Genomic DNA, 21,456 nt, shown 5'->3' on the forward strand with positions numbered 1-21,456 from the left:
ACATCATGTTGATATGCTATATTGTTACTATAAAAGTCTTACGACAAACATGTCTTCTAATATCTTCAATTGTTGCGTATACCAAGCTGCAGCGGACACATTTGTAAACGATTTTACTTGGACCCATTGTGCGAGCTGTCTCTTTAATACGGTGTGGTTTATATACATGTTGCTGCTGAAAAAATGAGAAAACATATCTCAAACCCCGTTGCACACCGTTTCCAGGAAACATGTCGTTCATCCCGGAAACCAGGTTTGAGCTTTAATGTGCCCCATGTTTCTATGGAAAATTTGGCTCTTTCATTTAGATGGTGGGACTATTCCTCCATATTGCGCGTTACAGTTTCTCCCATTCATAAGTATAGGAGTGAACCGTCTTTGTATTTCTATATTTTTTGTTTTAAATAAAACACTTACTAAAAAAAATGAAATATTTTTGTTTACCTGCATGCCATGTGATCATTAATCAACATTAAAGAAACTGTGAACATGCAAATGTGATACTTAATTATTGAAATATTTATTTTAAAATCTCAGGGGTAGGCTACTTAAGCAAATATAGGCTATTTAGTGAATAAGGTTTAGATGAAAAAAAGTTTTGTAATCCCTGCATTACATGTAACTAAGAAATAACGTGAATATGTGCATTTTAATTAGTTATAATTAATAATACATGCTTAAAAAAATCTACATAGTAACAATTCTCTACAGAGTAAGAATGTGTATTTTAAACCTTACTCTAATTACAAGTACTTAATTTTTTGAATCTGATTACGTTATCCAGATTATATTATATTATATCAGTTACTACCAATCACAACGCACTGGATAGCAGGCCAATCAGAGCACGTCTCGCTTCTCAGAATGATGAGCTTTATAAAAATCGGCGCGTTTCAGAAAGGTGGGGCATAGAGGAACAACAATAATGTACAGTATGTGGAAAATTAGTTTTTTGAACCTTAAACCGCATAAACGCATTACATTACACCAAATTTAAAAACTGCATTGTGCAATTTACATATTGGCATACAATTTTTAATTTTATTTATTTATTTTTTTTAGTTGAGTGTTGATCATCTATTTAAAAATAAATAGTAATTAAATTTAAGTTTGGATTAAGTTGTTAGGCCTAATTGTAACCATATAATGTAAAAGGGCTCCCTATAGTTTTAAGCATAAGCTGAGGTAGATTTTTATCACTAAGAAAATTTTAACTATAACTGAATGTATTTTAAAGAAAGAGCAACTTACTCTGTAAACTTTTTTTAAAAGAATAAAAAACCCCCCAAAAAACAGTTTAGTTTTCCCCCTGCTGCACCAAAATCATACCGAACCGTGACGTTAAAACCGAGGTACGTACCGAACCGTCATATTTGTGTACCGTTACACCCCTAATAAATGAATATATAAATGTGTGGGAGTTCAGCTAATGTTTCTATAGTACTTGACTACTGTCAATGATATGAGACAGAGCGAATGGGAAATTAAAACCAAAATTTGAGTATTGAGAGTGTTGAAAGGCACTATATGGTGATATTGACCCGTATATATGCCTGAACATAAACTGAGGAAGTGCAGCTTTACGTCTCACCCATGTCCTCTGTAAATGTGATTCATCTTTATTCCAAGGAATTCGCATGGTACACTGGCTCGTCATTTACTGAGAATTTGAGTCAAAAATACTGAAATATGCGTACTACACGTACGTACAGTCACACACATTTCACCACGATGACATGACATAATTATGAATAAATTATATGCAGTATTTCAACAAGAAATGTGGTGTTGATTGCAATTCTCTGTTGACATGGCTTTAATTGAAGGCTCTTCCCCTCTTGTGCACATTGTTCTTAATGCTTCATTAATAGATATTTATGAATTGCTGTAATGCTACTGTACTGTACACTCGATCGCAGAAGACATTCACATAGTTCTCCCCCTTTCTGAAAATATCTTGCCTCAGGGAAAAATAAATGCATCTCGCTCTATTTTTAGAGCAGCCGATTTTAAAACCGTCCTTTTGAACAGCGCTGCTGATGTGAAGCAAATAAAGCCGTTGAGAGAGGCACGTGGCACCCATGCTATTTAAAGAAGCATGTTACTGGGAGTGGGGGCCCAGGAGACACTTTGAATCCTCTACTGCAGCATCCAATGAGGAGGGAGGATCCCGGTCTGCAGACGGAGAGGGGTGTGCTATTACATAACACTGCAAACATGGGAACATCCAAGGGCAGTGAGGGATGGCACTTTTTGTTTTTCTCAAAGTTTTCCAGGTTGCTAAGAGAGAAACTTGGTGGAGAACTGTCTGCTTGTTACAACCCCTTGAAAAAAACTTGTTACTTGTTACGGCTTGAACCGTACTGTTATTGAACATATCGTTAATCGCTTAATCTAAACCTGCAATGAATTCCACAGCATATGTAGAAAATGAAAAATAAAATTGCATTGTTGACAGCAGTTGGCACAATGCAACAGTCGGGTGTATAAATAATCACGTGTACCATTCATTCACTTGCTCTTCATTGTGTGACATGCAGCTGCAGAAAATGCCTCATCAAATGCATGGCTTCTCTGTACGGCTGCATGTACGGCTTGGTCCGTGAGCCCGAGGAGGAGGAGGAGTGCAGTGCATGTGATGCCGGGGGAAGCTGAGGCTCGTTTGTATTCAAGTGCTGCAGCTGTTCCAGACGAGGCTGCAGTGCTTGCCTGGTATTTTTAATCTCCTGTTCTTTTTTTAGCCTTTAGAATATTTAGCAGCAGCAACATCAGTGTGCGCTGTGAGGGAGTGTCTTCTCTCTTATAAGATCACTTCTCAGTTGACCAGACTCCAGCATTTAATCTTTTGATATGTAGCTTGAGAAGGTCGACGAAAAACACTGTTTCATGTTTGTGATAACCTGCCAGTTACTAATGTGAAATTAACAAGGGGTGTTTCCCTGTTGCTGCCTCACATGTTTGCAAAACTGAAATGCTTCTAAACTTGTGGTTTTATACCAGACAGGAGGGGGCTGTGTCTGACTAATGTACAGTTTGTGAGAAATTAATGAATTCACTGAGCTGTTTAATGTCATTGTTTAGCTCTATACTTTAAAAATAACTTGAATCACACTGGCCTAAATTCCTCATGACTAGGTTTGGCATCACCTTCTGAAGATTTTTCTCTGACATTTTCTAACAGATGATGCTCAAAATCGGTGACTGTTTTCACTCAGATGCAAGCTTAGTGATATATCGCAGAAAATATTGTGCCGGATTTAAAAAAAATTGCTGGAACTCTTTTATTGGGGTTGGTTTAGTTGTGTTACTTTTTCTGCACAATGCAAATGAAGTGAAAATTGTGTATATTATACACTACGGTTCAGAAGTCTGGGGTCAGAACATTTGTGCAAGGATTTATTAAACTGATCAAAAGTGACAGTAAAGACATTTACTATGTTACAAAAGATTTTAAATAAATGCTGTTCTCTGCGCGTCTGTCGCTTTAAATTCACGAGCTCCTTACAGCAGGATGGATTCTGATTGGCTGTCAATGTTTGTATCTTTCATCAGCTGGAAAAAAATACTGTTCTGGAAGTTATTCCAACGATATCGTTTCTCTGTGCCTTTATTGTTATAGTTGTGGTGTGGACTCTGCTATTCTTTAATATTGAGAACAATTTTTAGAACTATATCTTTATCGTTATCTATATAGTTATCGTGCTTGGTGTGAAGTGGCCTTTACTCATAATAGCATCATGGAAGAGTGCTCTTAATATTACTTAAATCAAGATATTTTTGCACCTTTCTCCAGACGGGATGTAAACAGATGCATCTTATTTAAACTGGATGTCTAGTTAAACTGTAAAGCAGAGATGTGAAATGATACAACAGCGTTAAACACGTGAGGTCTTTTTACCAAGCAGAGTTTTTCTGAATAAGACTCCCATTCATTCACATTTCCAGCGTGTTTGCAGACATTGCTCCGGGTGTGTTATGAGATGGAGGCATTTGGCCATAGAGCAGCATTCATACAAATTTTTCTCCTCTCTGTCCTCACCTAGCAGTACACGCTCGAAGCGTTTCGTCCCAACCAGTGTTTTTTCCTTCGCTCATGTGGAGTAATGTATTGTAAATGTGCTTAAAAATAACTGGGAAAATGGTTCCCTTGCCTCTAACTGTGTGCCGCCCCCTCCCAACTGTACTCTCCGTTAGCCGCTTGCCTTTCACTCTTCCCTTTCTATTTTTAACTGCCCCCAGGATCAGTCCTCATTCGCTCCTCCCTTGCGCTGTCTTATTGTTCGTCATCCACCCCTCCCTCGCCACACTCTCTTGTGTTACTTCAGCCAGTGTATGCGGGCTGCCCATGTAAATCTTTAATCAGTGCTGGCATCTCTGACACCAAAGATGCCAGGCTAAAGGGTGGGGATGTGTGTCCCTTGTCCTTGATGCCCGATGAACAGGGAACAGAGCATGAATTCATGCTTTTCTGCTCTTTCTATAAATGTGAAGCCGCTTCCCTCTTTGCTTGCCTCCAAGCTATTTTTTGCAAAGGTGAACTGCGTTTGGTGGGTGACAAGGCTTGTTGTCTAGGTGAAGCCAGGACAGCTAATCAAAAATGCTGTCATTTCCATGCTTTCATTGGCAGACACCCAGGTTTAACATGTCTGTTTTTTAAATTGAAAAAATACAGTTAGTTTTATAGCCAAATTTAATAGCCAAATCTTTCTTCTCTCACGAAAGTAATAGCTTGCACTGTTTATCAAAATGCGTAATTACACCTCCTATCAGTGTGTCTTTACACATACATTGAGGTGATGTGTATTTAGTGTGCTTGATCATTTACATTCTCCCCTCAGTAATATCTGGCTGACTCTGTCTTTTTCCCTGTAGTTGTGACTGGTGCCACCGATGGAATCGGAAAAGCCTATGCGGAGGAGGTAAGATTCCTCAGGTTTTATTTGTCCCCCCCCCTCTCTTCACAGAAATCACAATGAGTCATCAAACTAGAGGTCTCAGTCAGAGTTCAGGGAAAACTCCGCTCTCAAAGGTTTGCCTCGTACAGTCGACAAACCGGCAAGCATTTGCCACCCTGCTGCTTCTCATTTCTTCCATTTGATGGCCTTTATGAATTGTGCTTTTTATTATATACTATTTTGAATGATTATACTAAACGAGATCTGATTCTATGATAGTGTACTTGGATGAGTAGGAGCATTTTGATGATAATGCGAATAGAAATGGGTGATTTGATTGTGAAGGCTAGATTACTTATGATCTGATCCAGAGCGATTTGATGTATAATCAAACTAAAGTAATAAAATTAGAATAATAATGTATAATGTGAAATGTTTCTGATTCTGTGCAGCTTGCTCGACGAGGTTTTGCTATCGTTCTCATCAGCCGTACTCAAGAGAAGCTGGATGAAGTGTCCAAAGCTATCGGTAGGTATCTGCTTAGACTTTTTAAATAAAACTGTGTGGACCTCTTTTAATAAATGCAAGCAGAATTAATATTTTCGTAAATCATTCATACAGTTGTTCTGACAGATTTTCATGAAAGTGCTTGTATCATCAAAATGTTAGTTAATACGAAAAAATACACCTGCTCCCAAACATCAGAACATTTTGTGCTCTTTTAGGGAAAATAAAGACACTACATTTTATTTATTTATTTATTATTATATTAATATCACTTTATTTAAATTATTACGCATATGGACAATTAGTCTATTTTACGTGTAAGGAAATTACTTGACCCAAACCTGAGAAGGGAGTCCAGAAGATCCCACAGGATTCCTGTACATGTAATTCATATAGTTATAATTCACGGGGGGGTATTATATTTATTCTGAATAAGGGTGGCCTGTTTACAAAATGATTGTATCTAAGGATTAATGAAGCATTTGAAAATCAGGAGGAGTGTTTTCAGGGAAGGTCCGCATTACGTGCACTATGGAAAATATAAAAATAAAAATACTTTGATCATTGTGTGATTTTAAGTCTGTTGTTGTGTGTGCATTGTGTTGCTGTAGAAAAAAATATTTGAATCATTTGCACTTTTATACGTATAATCCATTGTTGGTTGTTCTTTATACCACTGGCACTGCAAGAACAAAGCAAAAGCAGGTCTCCTAGTATGGCATCGTTGAATGAATGGAGCAGCAGTGGCTGAATCACAGATGTCCCCCCATTCATTTTTTTCTTGTCCTTTGGTTGGCTGACTCCTGATCTGAGGAGGATGGCATGATTTAGATCATGCATGCACGTGTGTGCGCCCATGTGCTGGCAAATGTGCGTTTGTGTTTGCTTGTGTGCAGAGGACCCGTGGGGTACCTATTCGTGTGTGTGTGAGAGAGAGCGAAAGTCGTGAGCAGCGAGTGCTGCTCCTGTTTGTGAGGCAGAGAGTGTCTCCCTCTGCTAAATGAATGTGGATGTTAATGAGCAGAGTTATTTTTAGCTCTGTGTTGAAAGGCAGGCACTCTGCCAATTGAGCTGCCTGGCTGCTGCAGCAGAGCGCGACTTCACAGATGGAGGTGGATCCTGGAGATGTCATGGCGGGAATGAGAGAGAGAGTGAGAGAGAGTGAGAGAGCTTCGAATGGAGGAAATCAGCCCAGTGACCTCCACTGAACACTGGCAAATACAGTCATGTGCATCTTGCATCGGATGCAGCTGGAATTATTTGACAAAAGAGATGGACGTAATGACTCTTACCTCTCTTACATGTGTGTCATTGTCCTCCAGATGGACGGGACTTCTGCATGGTGTATGTTATACTTGTGTTTTATACAGTATTTATTAGGGCTGCATGATTAGTAAAATTAAACTAATATCACAATATGGCTTAGTGGGGTTTTAAGAAATAAATATGAAGTAAAATATGAAGCTGGGCACTAAATAAAATTGAAAATTTCTTATCTTGATTACTGTGACCCAAAATGATCACGGTTATTAGTATTATCATGGTATTGTTAAAATGTGCTGGAAATATTCAAAAAGTACTGATCTAAACTAAATCGCTTCACAAAGTTTAATATTTAAAATCTAATTATCTAATAACATGAAATGTTCAAATAAAACTTTGAAAAGGTGTCATGAAATGTTAAACCTCACATTTCAGCCTTTAATAAAGAAAAGGGTTGTCACAATGATAACTGATTAATAAATGATTTTATGTATTTTATTTGCTCCATAAGTAATTTTAGATACCTATTGTTTAAATGTGTAGAATCCAAGCTTGTTTTTCATTACCTGGTCAAAATTTACAGCAAGGCATGCAAATTGGTCCGTTATTTTGACCAGACAAAAACTGCACACAGGCTGCATGTAAATGTAACTCTGTAACTCCACTCTCTGACAATAGGTGGTGCTTATGGAACAGCAGAATTACAGCTGTTTCCCATAACCTTCATGGACAAAGCAGCATTGCAATTAATGCTGCCTTCACGTGCTATCGGAAATTATTGTAACTATGAGTTTCATAGTTGGAATTTGGACATGAACGGCCTTAGAGAGGCATTATGTCCAATTTCCGACTAGGAAACTTGTATTTACAATAATTCCAATAACACGTGAAGGCAGCTTAAGAACATTATTAAGTTGCCAATCAAACCATTTTTTAAATGCTTGAAGATGTGAAAAACCTACTTTTGCGAAGTAGTTCTAGGTTTTTTGCTCAATCTGGAAAAAACCCGCACCGCAGTGCAATCCTCTGGACTCTCTTGGTCAATGCCAGTTACAGTTTTGGGCCAAAATGTGCAGTCTTACAAACAACCACATCAAACCTGGAGCTTATTTTATTTTATTGCATCTTAAATCATAATTACAATTTTTATCTGAACACCGTAAAAAAATTACTGCGATTTTTAACGGTAAAAAAACTGTGAAAATGCTACAGTAAAAACCTGTTAAATGGTTAACAGTAAGTTACTGTAAACTGACGTTCCCAGAATTCACTGCGTTGCATTTTAAATTTTGTATGAATTTGATGTTTTTTCTTTGAAATAACTGTTTCTTAGTTTGTTAAATGTTGTGAAATGAATGTTTATTGCATATTTCAGTTTCACAATGATGGTGTTTAGTGCTTGTGTGATTGAAACTGTGCACCTTCTATATATGTTATTATTTAAAAGCTGCTTGTGATGGGCTTTGGTTCATCATGTGACTGCATTTGGTGGTTATCGGTGTATTTCAAAGGTACAAAACAGATTTCAGTACTTTAATAGGTTGGTATATTAACATTATATCAGTTAATGAAATTACGGTATTTAACTATAATTTAAGTTAAAACAGTAAAACCTAAAATGTTTGCAGACATCTGTTAATCAGTCAAGTGGGTTCTGACTAATGCTAACGACATCACAGTGATGGCGTATTGGCCAAAGTGTCAGTGTACTAATAATTTATACTGATGATTGTGCCAAAATGTACCATTTTCCCAAATGTGTCCAATTGATATCACTTTCAGAGCTGTTTATTGAAAATGATACTGACTGACACCAAAAAAAAAAGAAAAAAAAAAAAGACCCGAGTAACCAGTACAACAAATTCTCATCAGTTTGTGTAGTTTTATTAGGATATGGTATATATATTTTTTTAACCTCATTTTCCTAGTGTGACTTTCTGAGTGCAAATATACATGTCACATTTCTTTCAATGAAGCAGAGCAGTGTCTACCAGAGCGAGTATTGAATGGACTTGACTGTTTCTTTTCTTTCATTCACTCTCCTCTCTCCCATCCATAGTCTCAGACACATTCTGTAATTAAAGTAGCCTACTTTTACAATAGAACATTTTAGTGCATTTTACAGAAATGAATCATGCTCTTGTGAAGAGAAACTGCAGTTGTAGTTTGTGACATACTTTGTTGCAGTTATTTGATGATAGTTATGTTGATTTATTGGAATTTTTACACTGAAAACAGTGTCTCGCTTTCATCAAATCAAACCAATGCAAGACAGCGTTGCATCTTGTAGTTAACATTCTATGACATTTCATGAAGCTCTTGCATTCATAATGTTTTGCAATTGTCTGCTTTTCCTTTTTCCCCCTCCAGAGAGCAAGTATAATGTAGAGACCAAAACCATTTCTGTTGACTTTGGATCTGTGGACATCTACCCCAAGATTGAGTCTGGACTGGCCGAACTGGAAATAGGAGTTTTAGGTATATTACATATCTGAAGTGGGAGACTATAATGAGTTATTTGGTTTTGTCCAGAACAAGATGTTCTGTGAAACTTCTTTTTTTTTTTTTTTTTAAATAATGAATTGTCTCTTCAGTGATATTTTAGTATTTGCTGCCAGCTATAGGAAGGTGGAGGGAACTACCTGTGTTTCCAGATCTGTTTTTAAAATATCCTGTTTTTGTATTATTGCTCAAGTGCTTTGCAAGTCTTTTTTTTTTTTTTTTTTAATAACCTGCCCTTTAAATTTTTGGATGTTTCTTCCTCCTGCAGTTAACAATGTTGGAGTGTCTTATTCCTACCCAGAGTTCTTCCTCAACATTCCTGATGTTGACAGTGTGAGTTTGTGTAGCCATTTGTGTGTTACACAAAATTACCATTTGATTAATAGATGTGTAATTGTCTGTTGTGATCTGTTTCGTTGTTGTTTGTTTGGGTTGGTAACGTATTGACAATTGTGATTGCAGTTCATCAACAGTATGATCAACATTAACATTACATCAGTTTGTCAGGTAAGAGAAATTTGCTTCTCACTCAAGTCTTAGAAACAGCCTTTACTCATCCACTTTGATGTACAAAATTTCTCCACCAATACCGATAGCTGATTATTCAGAATGGCATCTGCAGATACTGTTAAAAATATCTTCCAGCTAATGCTGTAAACGTTACTGGGACAATCGCATGATACACTGCTATAATATTAGAGATGCTTATTTTAATGTCCTATAATGTAAGTGCCTCAGCCTGTCACATTTAAGAGCGTCAAACAGCATTTATTATTTTAATTTGTTGATAAAATGGACAGAATTTGAGTTTTTTTTTTTTTTTATCAGAAGTAATAAAGCACAAAGCTGCAATTACTGGATGGGATGCGAATTGCAAATAATGTTTGATAAAGGGTAGTGGACCTGGCAACCCTGCCTTGAACTACTGGTGATTCATAGGTTCAAATTGACTCCATTAACTGCACGATTTTTTTAAAGTGAAATTGTGTTAATGTGTTATCGACAGCCCTAAATTCTACACAAGACATTTTCTTCACACATAAGTTGAATTCTGACATGTTTTTCTGCCCCCTTTTGATTGACAGAATATTATCGGCCTTTATTATTTACTGGTATCGGTATTGATCAGATTTTGTGGCTGTTACCAATTATTGGCCGATACATCTGTTCATCCTTAGTATAAATGACAAAAACAGTCATTACATAGTTTTTATAATTTATGAAATCGTAATTTAGTTTTTGTTCATTTTTTTTGCTGGAATGGTTTTAAGATGCCCTCTTTGCCTACATTTTACTAACAGTAATATTGTCTGTCCTGCTTCCTCTATATTACCTTACTGTGTCTTGGCAGTCCAAGTTTCTGAACACAAAATAAGTGCTGTTGGCATGAAATGTTGGCGGTCTTATGTGTATGTGTTAATGCATTCATTGATTTGGCATTAGAAATTTGCAGAACTCCTTTTTGCACTAGAATAGGTTTTGCATTCTGATTGTAACAGTGTTTTCATATTACAGTGAACTTTATCAAGGATAAAATGATTCCTCATAATATGATTAACAAATTTGACTCGTTCATGAAAAAATGTATACATCACTTCCTATATGATGCTCAGGAAAGTTGAGTGTAGCTCACTGCCTCTGCAGTTCTTTATTGTACAGCCAGTCTTATGCTGCCACCTTCAGGATTCAAAATGTATTATTCTGCATATGTGAAAATATTGCTGGAGTCGATCAGATTTTAATTTATTGTGCAATAGCTTTTAAACCTTGTAGATCTGATTCAAATGCTTTATCCCTGCACTATTGCAGATGACACGACTGGTACTGCCCAGGATGGTAGAGAGGTAAGCTCAAACTAAGATTTTTGTTGACGTTCAATGTAGTGTTTTGTAAAGCAGATGGAATGATTCTTATACTTGTAGCATTATGACTAACCATTAGGCTCTGTCCCACAGGAGTGTGTCATGCAAATTTTTATGTGGTTATTTTTGTACAGTTTGGTCATCCCATGCTTACGCAGTGGTTTTGGCCTTTACTTCTTGCACACTTCAGTCCAGTAATCATGAACAAATGTTCCGCTTTCACATATTTTGATCTGTCAGACTGGCAATTATAAATGTTTCATGTTGATGATAAGCTGTTAAAGGGATAGTTCACCCCCAAAAAATTCTTTCTTTTGCTGAATACAAAAGTAGATATTCTGAAGAATGTGGGTAACCAGACATTTCTGATCCCCAGTGACTTCCATAGCATTTTTTTCCCTCCATACTATGAAAGTCATTGGGGACCAGCAACAGTTTGGTTATACACATTCTTCAAAATATCTCCTTTAACATAACAGAAATTCATACATGTTTGGAACAACATGAGGTAAGTGATAATAAAATGTAAAGTTTAGGTGAACTATACCTTTAATTACTTCTTATGGCACAGGCTGACTGTGTCAAGCTGAAATGAAACTGGACATTTTCCCAACCAATGTATTTAGTTAGGGTCTTCCTTAGTTTGGAGAATAAAATACATGCTAAAAGTATTTGTAGCTCCTCCCATCTAGAGCCCTAGAGTCTGGTGTGCACTAGTACATAATGCAACAGTATGTACACTGGCATGGGCACTGGTTGCCATAGCAACAGGGATGCAAGAATCCATTAGCAGGTACCAGTGCGTTAGAAGGGATAATTCTGTGCTGTCAAAAGAGTCAAGTGAAAATGGAACGAATACATGATACATTTTAAGCACTGTTGTCTGTGTAAAACATGCTTATGTGCTGTTCTGCGACAGTTTGAACATTAATGGGTGAAACAACATGACTTTTTCCAGGTCTAAAGGAGTGATCTTGAATGTTGCTTCAGCGAGTGGCATGTACCCAGTTCCTCTTCTCACCCTCTATTCCTCCTCAAAGGCAAGTCATCTTTCTCTTATTCTCTCTACCACTGATCAGTTTTTCGATATCTGTTGCTAAGGTTCTCGGAGGACTTTGCTGTATAGAAAGTGTTTAGCAGCACTATTTTGAGCAAATTAGGTGTTGATATTAGAATGCTACTGCAGCTTGATACTGTTGGTTAGTTATTTATTTTTTATACTTTCATGATGTTAAATAACACGCATTACATGATTATTCTCATACCTCCAGGCCTTTGTGGACTTCTTCTCCCGTGGACTTGAAGCTGAATACAAAAGCAAAGGGATTATTATACAGGTGAGTGACAATTTATTAACAGTAGTTAAAGGCAACCATGAATTCAGGCATCAGCATGTTGTTGTCTGAAAAGCATCATCATTTCAATATGCAAAGATGATTTTAAGTGTAATGCCATTTGAGAGATATAGTGTTTGATGTTTTTTTTCTATATTCTATTTCAACTGCTTATACTGAAAAATAAAGTGTCTTGTGTATTGCCTTGAAGAGTGTGCTGCCGTTTTATGTGACGACAAAACTGAGCAAGATCAGGAGGGCCACTCTTGACATTCCAACTCCGGAACGCTATGTTAAAGCCCAGCTGAGCACTGTAGGCCTGCAGACTCAGTCAAATGGTTACTTTCTTCATGCCGTCATGGTGAGACCCTCTTAAAATGCATTCATCTTTAATTAAGTGTTCCGATTTACAGTGAATTCATCATATATACCGTTCAAAGGTTTGGGGTGAGAAATATTGCACTTATGCTCAGCAAGGCTGCATTTGTTTGTTCAAAAATACAGTTAAAAACACATAAATAACAAAACATTTATTTTAAATTGTTTAAATTTCAATTAAATATGATATTATACCTTAAATTTAAATTAACTCCAAACTTTTGAACAGTAGTATACATCCTACAAACTATACTTAAAAGGACAATTTTGAATGATGGAAGCTTGTAAATGATAACTATAGTAGTGGATTATTTTCATATCCTGTATTTTAACAGTCTAACAAGTCTGTTATTATGTCACTGCCGCAGGGTTGGGTGACTACTGCTCTGCTTCCTGCGAAACTGCTCAACAAATATGTAATGAGCATGGGGTTGACCCAGCGTGCACGCTATCTGAAGAAACAGAAGCAAGGTTAGAATCAGAAAAAGGACAGACAGAGGGATGAAGGGATTGTGTGATTAAACGAAGAGGGACCAACCAACCAACCAACCAAAAAAAAAAAAAATTCCCAATCTCTCTGCCCTTTTGCTGTCAGGGGCCAAGAGTAATCACACCCAAATGCTCCTGAGATGGTACAAAACAAGCAGTGTCTTTTCCAGACATTAGAGTGGTTTATTGAGTCGTAGCCAACCAAAACATGATTTGCTTGAACGGCCTTTGCTGATAAACACAGTTCTTATTAGCTGGGTAAGACAACCACAGAATAGCTGAAGTATCCTAACAGTCACTAACAGCATTGATCAGTACAGTTTGTTTGGTTTTCTTTAATGTTTAAAGAGAGTAAATTAGTAATTCTCTGGGAATAGTGATCTGATGAACATGAATAATGAAAAAACTGTTCTCAACCCGAATGCAATGTCTATTTGTGTAACAACACGTCCATTAACATAATCAGAAGATTTACAAGTAATATGACTGAAATTAGGCAGGTTGCCTGCAATCGTTTAAAAATTGCATCTGCAGAGTCTACAAAATAGTGCACTTATAATTCTTGGTCCATATTTGCTTTTTTTCATCTAACTCAGCAGTTGTTTAAAAACTAAATGCACTACATGAACTATTTGTGCCCATCATAGATGGCACTATGCATTCTATCTTTAGAGCATCTTTTTGAAAGGGATGTGATTTGTATTGCACTAACATTGTTGTGGAACGTTTGAGTACGTCCTGTGTGGTTAACTTTGTACTGCTGGTGACAGGAAGCAAATTTCAATTCTGACAACAGTTTATTCAAAAGCTAAGGCTGTTGTTCCGTTATTGTATGGTCTATGACAATGCAGTATTTGCTCCAAAACAGTTAATATGAATGAAACAGTCGTGAATAACTTTTACAAGACAAATGTCTAAAGTCTGCATTCAGTATGCCTGCTTGTGAATTGATCCTGCAAATAAAATCATCTTTCTAATGATGCTTCTAACTCTTATGTTTGATTAATTTTTAATGCACAAAAGGGAACTGTTAGTTGACCTTAATATATATGATATATTATTTTATTGCACGTGTGAAGGTTTAGACATTATTCAGTAAGACTATGTTGTCATGATGATTTTGGCATGGCTTAATTTCCTAATAGATGAATACCATTAATAGAAGAATGATCATGTTCTGAAGTAGCATGATTTCTGAATCATAAAAAGATAATTGTGAGCTTCAATGGAAGCAAGGATATCTTAATTTATGTACAAAGTGTTGCACAATCATTGTCACAAATTTACAATACTTTTCAAAAGTTTGTGTGGGGTCAGTAATTTTTATATATAGGCCTATATTTTTGGTCCGAGTCTATTATGCTCATCTAGGCTGCATTTGTTTGATCAAAATACAGTATATTTTGTAATATTATTGCTATTTAAAAGTACTGTTTTCTATATATTTTAAAATGTAATTTATTCCTGTGATGACCAAGCTGACTTTTCAGCAGCCATTATTACAATCTTCAGTGTCACATGAACCTTCATAAATCATTGTAATATGCTGATTTTGGAGATCAAGAAACATTTCTTAATATTATCGATATTGAAGACAGCTAAGCTGCTTAATATTTTTGTGAAAACTTAGGATTCTATGATGAATAGAAAGTCATTGTTTATTGGAAATAGAATTTTCTATAAACAATGTAAATGCTGTTACTGTCACTTTTGATCAATTTAATGTATCCTTGTTGAGTAAAAGTATTTATTTCTTACCTAATCCTTACTGACCCCAAATTTTTTAATCATAGTGTATACTTATTTGATTAGTGACCTATAGTTTAGACAATTTCAACTCACAATTGTTCTTTATTGCATTTTTCAGAATCTTTATTTATTATTTTTTTCCAGTTTTAAATTGGATTCAAAATCTAAGATTTCTAATCTGATAAGCAGTCTGTTTTCATCCCATCTGGGATTGTCTACTTGGGCTGTCTTAGTTACTATCAATCACAATGGCACTCCTGAGTCCTGAGCTCACTCGACTTCACAGCAGAGTTTCCCCCATGCCTCTATTTCTCCCCTGCAGGCAAGAACCATCTGTGTCCAATCCATGTACATGCTCTTTGCATTTAAATGCTACCAAAATCGTATTCTTTGGCCCTTGATACAAGTGAATTTTGTAGCTTTGTAGCAGCATTTAAAAGGCCATCTGCCGGGTGTCACGTCCATCTCCTCTGATAGATGTGCATGATCTCTCTCATGTTGTGTCTGAGTGCCAAAACCTCGAGTGCCGTCCCTCAGCCCCCTCCCTGTTGCACATCGCATGCGTGTTTGTTCCGGGCAGTAGTGGGGGGTGATTCCGGAGGATAGGAATGGAAGTCGGAAGCGTGACAGTCCTGTGATGGAGGAGGAGCCGTGAGGAGTGTGTGGGAAGAGAAGGCCTATATAAAGCCTCACAGCATCTCTGGGTTACAAACACTCGAGACGGATACAGAACAGGAGCAGCAAACCGACTGAAGAGCTTCTCTCCAGTTTCTTCACCTACTTATACCAGCACTCCGGCTTGCTGCTTTAAAAACGTGGCATTGGAAGACTGACTCAACTTGCAAGAACTACATCTACAAGAGGAATTTGAAAGAAGCCTTCGTCATTCATCCAAACTTCCAGAATGTCCGCACATGCAATGGAGATAAGCCACTTGAATGCTTTGGCTGTTCACCGAATGTCCTTGGCTATGGAGGAATTCCCCCAGATGGTGGGCTTGTCCAGGACCCAAGACTGCGACAGGGCCCGCTCCGTCCTGCAATGGAAGAAGCAGTTCAGCTGCGACAAGATTGCTGAGGAGGTGGATGAGGAAGGACCGCTCACAGTGGAGGAAGACAAAGCACAGCGCACCTTCTTGCAGTCACTTGAGAGTCTGCGCAGATGCACGCAAGGATGTCGGTAAATTTAGGAGCCTGCAGGCCGGTTTGGACCTCACCTTGAACCTGAATGGACTGAGAGACTGAGATTCAGTGTTGAATGGAGATTATTTTAAGGGAACAGTCAGGGTAGATGCTTCACAATGAAGCCAGACTGACTGACCCAAACTGTTTATATCTACCAAAGATGGGTAATTTGCTAGTTGAGCTGCATTGCACAGTACATTTCTGTTCTGATTTTTGTCTGCACTAGTAAATGGCTAATGTGTAGCATGTTGCATTTAACGTTAGCTGGAAATGTGTTGCATGCCTGTCCATCTGGCTTAGAAAAGCTGTGGAGTTACTGGGCCATTTGCACTGTTATGGTTTTGTCAAAGGCAAAATCTCTCTTGAGACTGTTTTCTCACACATGCATGTGAAAATAATTGTTTTCTATTTTGTCTTTATATGATCTGCGCAATAAAGTTTTGAATATGAAAGTATAGTGACTGAGTCCTTGATTCTTTAGAGTAATCAAGATTTATGCAAACGGATAAAGTTTGTGTCTTTAACGAGTTCACCCAAAGTGAAAATTCTGTCATTTACTCACCCTCATGTCATTCCAAACCTGCATGACTTCTGTGGAACATAAAAGAATGTAATTTGAGAATTGTCTCTGCTTTTTGTCCATACAGTGGAAGTCAAATTGTTTGGTTAGCAACATTCTTCAAATTTTTTTTTTTTTTTTTTTTTAAATGTTCCACAGAAGTAGGAAAAGCAAACTAGTTTGAAACTAATTTTCATTTTCGGTTGACTTTCAATGTTATCTGGTGATATACAGTGATCTTAAGTCCTACGAATTTCATTCTCTGTGATATTCTTAAAAACAGAAATGAATTAATGTAATGTGACAATCAGTTTTTGAGGTAAAGTCTTAGACATTTCAAAGGGTTTTTACACTGTTGCCAGTAAGTTAATGTAATTAAGATTTAGAGTAGCAAACTATTTGATTTACAGTTGCAAACTGTATTGTTTACAGTAAATTACTGTAAAAAATCAATTAATCAGTATACTACTGTAATTCATCATTTTAATATAGATTTCATTAGATTTTATAATTTTTATGTAGAATTAATTGTATGTTTACATAGGTACTACTGGCATTCAATTAAAACAGACACAATAATTACAAAATATCAAATTCTTTATTTAAAACATTGCATGTATAACACTTTTACAGTCTTCCAGTGCTGGAACAGTGCATCACCATTTCTCCTGTCTTAGGACCTTTTGCAGTGCATTATGTTGTATCCTCTGGATTTATCCTCACAAAGAATCTTTAGGCAACAGAAACATAATGGGGAAAAAAATAAAAATACATAGCCATCTGCAAAACCCAGGTGCTGCTCCAAAACATGGCCACCACCTTTGCTAGTGAAAGAAATGTCTTCTCTGAAAAACAAGAAGTAGAAATGTCACACTTTTAAAAGGCAAACCCCATATAGAGAATAGGAATACAGTTATGGCCCAAAATATCGGCACCCTTGGTAAATATGAACAAAGGCTGTGAAAATTAATCTGCTTTGTTAATCCTTTTGATCTTTTATTTTAAAAATTCACAAAAATCTAACCTTTCATTGGATAATAATAATTTAAAATTTGGGGAAATATCATTATGAAATAAATGTTTTTCTCTGATACACATTGGCCACAATTAACGGCACCCTTTTATTCAATACTTTTTGAAACCTCCATTTGCGAGTTTAACAGCACTAAATTTTCTCCTGTAATGCCCGATGAGGTTAGAGAACACCTGACAAGAGATCAGAGACCATTCCTTCATCCAGAATCACTCCAGACCCTTTAGATTCCCAGCTCCATGTTGGTGCTTCTTCTCTTCAGTTCACCACTCATTTTCTATAGGGTTCAGGTCAGAGGACTGGAATGGCCAGCAGAAGCTTGGTTTTGTGCTCAGTGACCAATTTTTGTGTTGTTTTTGATGTTTGTGTTTGAATTATTGTACGGTTGGAAGATCCAAACATGGCCCATTATAAGATTTCTAACAGAGTCAGTCACTTATTGAATTTTTATCTGTTGGTATTTGATAGAATCCATGATGCCATGTGTCTAAACAAGATGTCCAGGACCTCCAGCAGAAATATAGGCCCACAACATCAAAAATACAACCGTGTATTTCATTGTATCCCTGTGTTCACCAAACCCATCTTGAGTGTTTGCTGCTAAAAAGCTCATTTTTTAGTTTCATCTGACCATAGAAGCCAGTCCCAGTCGTGTCTGATAACTGAATATCCTGGAGTTTGTTTTTGGATGAGTTAGGAGAATTTTTCTTGAAACCCTCCCAAACAACATGTGGTGATGTAGGGAGACTCAACTGACCCCGAGACTCAACTATTTTCTGCAATTCTCCAGCTGTGGTCCTTGGAGAGTCTTTAGCCACTCAAACTCTCCTTCTCACCATGCATTAGGACGATATAGACGCACGTCCTCTTCCAGGCAGTTTCGTAACATTTTATGTTGATTGGAAATTCTTAATTATTGCCCTGATGGTGGAAATGGGAATTTTCACTACTCTAGCTCTTTTCTTAAAGCCACTTCACTAATTTGTGAAGCTCAATTATCTTCTGCTGCACATCAGAAATATATTCTTTGGTTTTTCTCATTGTGATGGATGATTAAGGGAATTTGGGCTTTGTTTTCCATCTTATTTATATTTCTGTGAAACAAGAATTAAGCCATGGCTGGATAATTTCATGTTCATAATCACCCTGGAGTGCTCAAAATTGTGAATATGAATGGGAATATATACTTCAGAGATATTTTACTCATAAGAATCAGCTTCTCACACTGTTCAAGTATGATTCTTGTTTTTTAAGTTAGTTGGATGATGTTTGTGTACTGCATTTTTTTTTACAGATTCTCAGGTTGGAAATAAGAACTTATTGACAGGCTTTACCAAGCATGTAGCTTAATTTAATCTCTTCTTGGGATCAGAACATTGAGCTTAGACTTCTTCCAATCTTCAGTTTTTAGCAGTCAGAAGTACTGGTAATTTGCTTTATGTTCTGCCCCCGTTTACAGGCTTTAAAGGACAAGCTTGCCTCCAAATGTTGCAAACACTTCTGTGGAACACAAAATAAGTAATTTAGCAGAATGCCCAAGTTTCTCTTTTTCATACAAAATCATATTCCATACAAATGCTGTTAATTTAAAAAATGTGACCCTGGACCACAAAACCAGTCTTAAATGTCAATTTTTCGAAGCTGAATAAATAAGCTTTCCATTGATGTATGGTTTGTTAGGATCGGACAATATTTGGCCGAGATACAACTATTGCAAATCTGGAATCTGAGGGTGCAAAAAAAAAATCTAAAATATTGAGAAAATCACCTTTAAAGTTGTCCAAATGAAGTTCTTAGCAATGCATATTACTAATCAAAAATGAAGTTTGTATACATTTACGGTAAGAAATTTACAAAATATCTTCATGGAACATGATCTTTACTTAATATCCTAATGATTTTTGGCATAAAATAAAAATTTATAATTTTGACCCATACAATGTATTTTTGGCTATTGCTTCAAATATATCTCAGTGATTTAAGACTGTTTTTGTGGTCCATGGTCACATAGTCTCAAACAACTTTGATTTTCCACCATGCTATCTGATGATTAGACTAGGCAGTTTAGTTTTCCAAAAAAAAAAAAAAAAAAAATCCTTTTACCAAATGTAATAACTTGCTCCTCTTCTGAAACATTGTTTTTAGTTGAAGTCATAAATGTCTCTTGAACTCCTTCCCTCCACTTAGCCTGGATCCATTCTGGTAATGCTAATTACTGTTTCACCAAAAAAAAAAAAAAGGCACATTACTGAAGAAAACTGGTTGTAAACACAGCTTCATGTTGATTTTAAAGCGCTAGAAAATTTTCTTTTCCATCATATAGTTTTATAATCTCATTCTCCCTGTTCTGTCTTGGCAATGCTGAGAGACCAGTGAAATTTGTTCTTTTTGTACTCATTTATTGATTATTCTGGGCTTGTATCATGATTTAAATAGACAGATGGTAAGTCTTTAAGTAAATAATGATTTTTATTTTGTACAATGTTCCTTTATGCTGTGTAGCAAATTTAGTATAACTGATGAGTTAATGTTTGTTTATTTTAAAGGCTCACAAGGTTATATTGACAGAATAATTAGAAATCATTGTGTTTTCTTTCCTTAGTTTCACTCAAATTAATTCTTAAATTGGCATGAATTCAAGTTCTAATATCAATACAATTTATCGGGGCCAGGAGGCTCTCTTCATGACGCCTTTGATTAGGGGTGTCCAAACTCAGTCCTGAAGAGCCCTAGTCCGGCTGAGTTTAGCTCCAACCCCAATTAAACGCACCTGAACCAGCTACTCTAACTAAGGTCTAACAAAGTGTACTAGAAGCTTCCAGGCAGGTGTTTTGAAGATGGCTAGAGCTACACTCTTCAGGACAGTGGCCCTCGAGGACTGAGTTTGGACACTCCTGCCTTTGATGAATAGAGTTTGGCTTATGGTCTCTTAAAATCACATCAGCACGGGGGAAGGACAGAGCGCTGTTTTGGCAAGATGCTCATTCCCTGCTCATGAAAATGGTGAAGCACAACTCCATGGTTAAAGACCAGGACGTTCAAATCATAATTCAAGCCTCTCAGTCTTTTGGTAACCCGAAGCTTGTAGATGTAGAGAGAACTATTACAGTTGTGCTCTTGAGCAGAGGGATCCAAGTTTTAGTTAAACTGTTCTGTAAGTCATCTAAAAAGTTGTAGTATACCCAGTGTTAAATGTAAGATATTTAATGGTTGGCATTACTGGGACATGTATTCACAGAAGGTCAACAAAATAAATTCTGGCCAACAATGGTGGAATTTTATTTATTTATTTGTTTTTGCAAAAAATGATTCAACAAACAATATTCAGGTTTGTTGTTGAACAATGTTATCCATCCATCCATCCATCCGTCTGTCGATCTGTCGATCTATTGTTGTTTTTTTTTGTTTTTGTACGAGTTGTAGTTAATAATAATAATAATAATAATAAATGGTTAACATGGAAAACAAATGCATCTCAGTGCATGTGTGTTTGTGTGTATATATACTGTACACTCTCAGAAATAAAAGCTGTCACTGGGGCGGTACCTTTTCAAAAGGTACATGTTTGTACCTAAAGGGTCCATTTTGGTACCTTAAAGGTACATATTAGTACTTAAAGTATACATATTTGAACTTAATAGGTACAAAAGTGTACCTTTTGAAAAGGTACCACCCCAGTGACAGCTTTCGTACCTTTATTT

The 21,456-nt window shown here is 36.6% G+C and overlaps 1 protein-coding gene across 1 annotated transcript in view; it reads left to right on the plus strand.

Moving 5' to 3' along the window:
• Positions 1-14,212, plus strand: part of hsd17b12b (hydroxysteroid (17-beta) dehydrogenase 12b) — a 32,560-nt gene extending 18,348 nt beyond the window's left edge. Inside the window, exons 2-11 of the mRNA XM_058782846.1 lie at positions 4,873-4,919; positions 5,348-5,423; positions 9,036-9,143; positions 9,436-9,500; positions 9,630-9,674; positions 10,977-11,011; positions 11,988-12,069; positions 12,301-12,366; positions 12,575-12,724; positions 13,110-14,212. Coding sequence (XP_058638829.1) covers positions 4,873-4,919; positions 5,348-5,423; positions 9,036-9,143; positions 9,436-9,500; positions 9,630-9,674; positions 10,977-11,011; positions 11,988-12,069; positions 12,301-12,366; positions 12,575-12,724; positions 13,110-13,217 — 782 coding nt within the window. The 3' untranslated portion in view covers positions 13,218-14,212. The remainder of the gene's footprint in view (positions 1-4,872; positions 4,920-5,347; positions 5,424-9,035; positions 9,144-9,435; positions 9,501-9,629; positions 9,675-10,976; positions 11,012-11,987; positions 12,070-12,300; positions 12,367-12,574; positions 12,725-13,109) is intronic.
• The last annotated feature ends 7,244 nt before the right edge of the window (positions 14,213-21,456 follow it).

Source organism: Onychostoma macrolepis, chromosome 07 (assembly GCF_012432095.1).
Source record: "Onychostoma macrolepis isolate SWU-2019 chromosome 07, ASM1243209v1, whole genome shotgun sequence".
NCBI classification, from domain to species: Eukaryota; Metazoa; Chordata; class Actinopteri; order Cypriniformes; family Cyprinidae; genus Onychostoma; species Onychostoma macrolepis.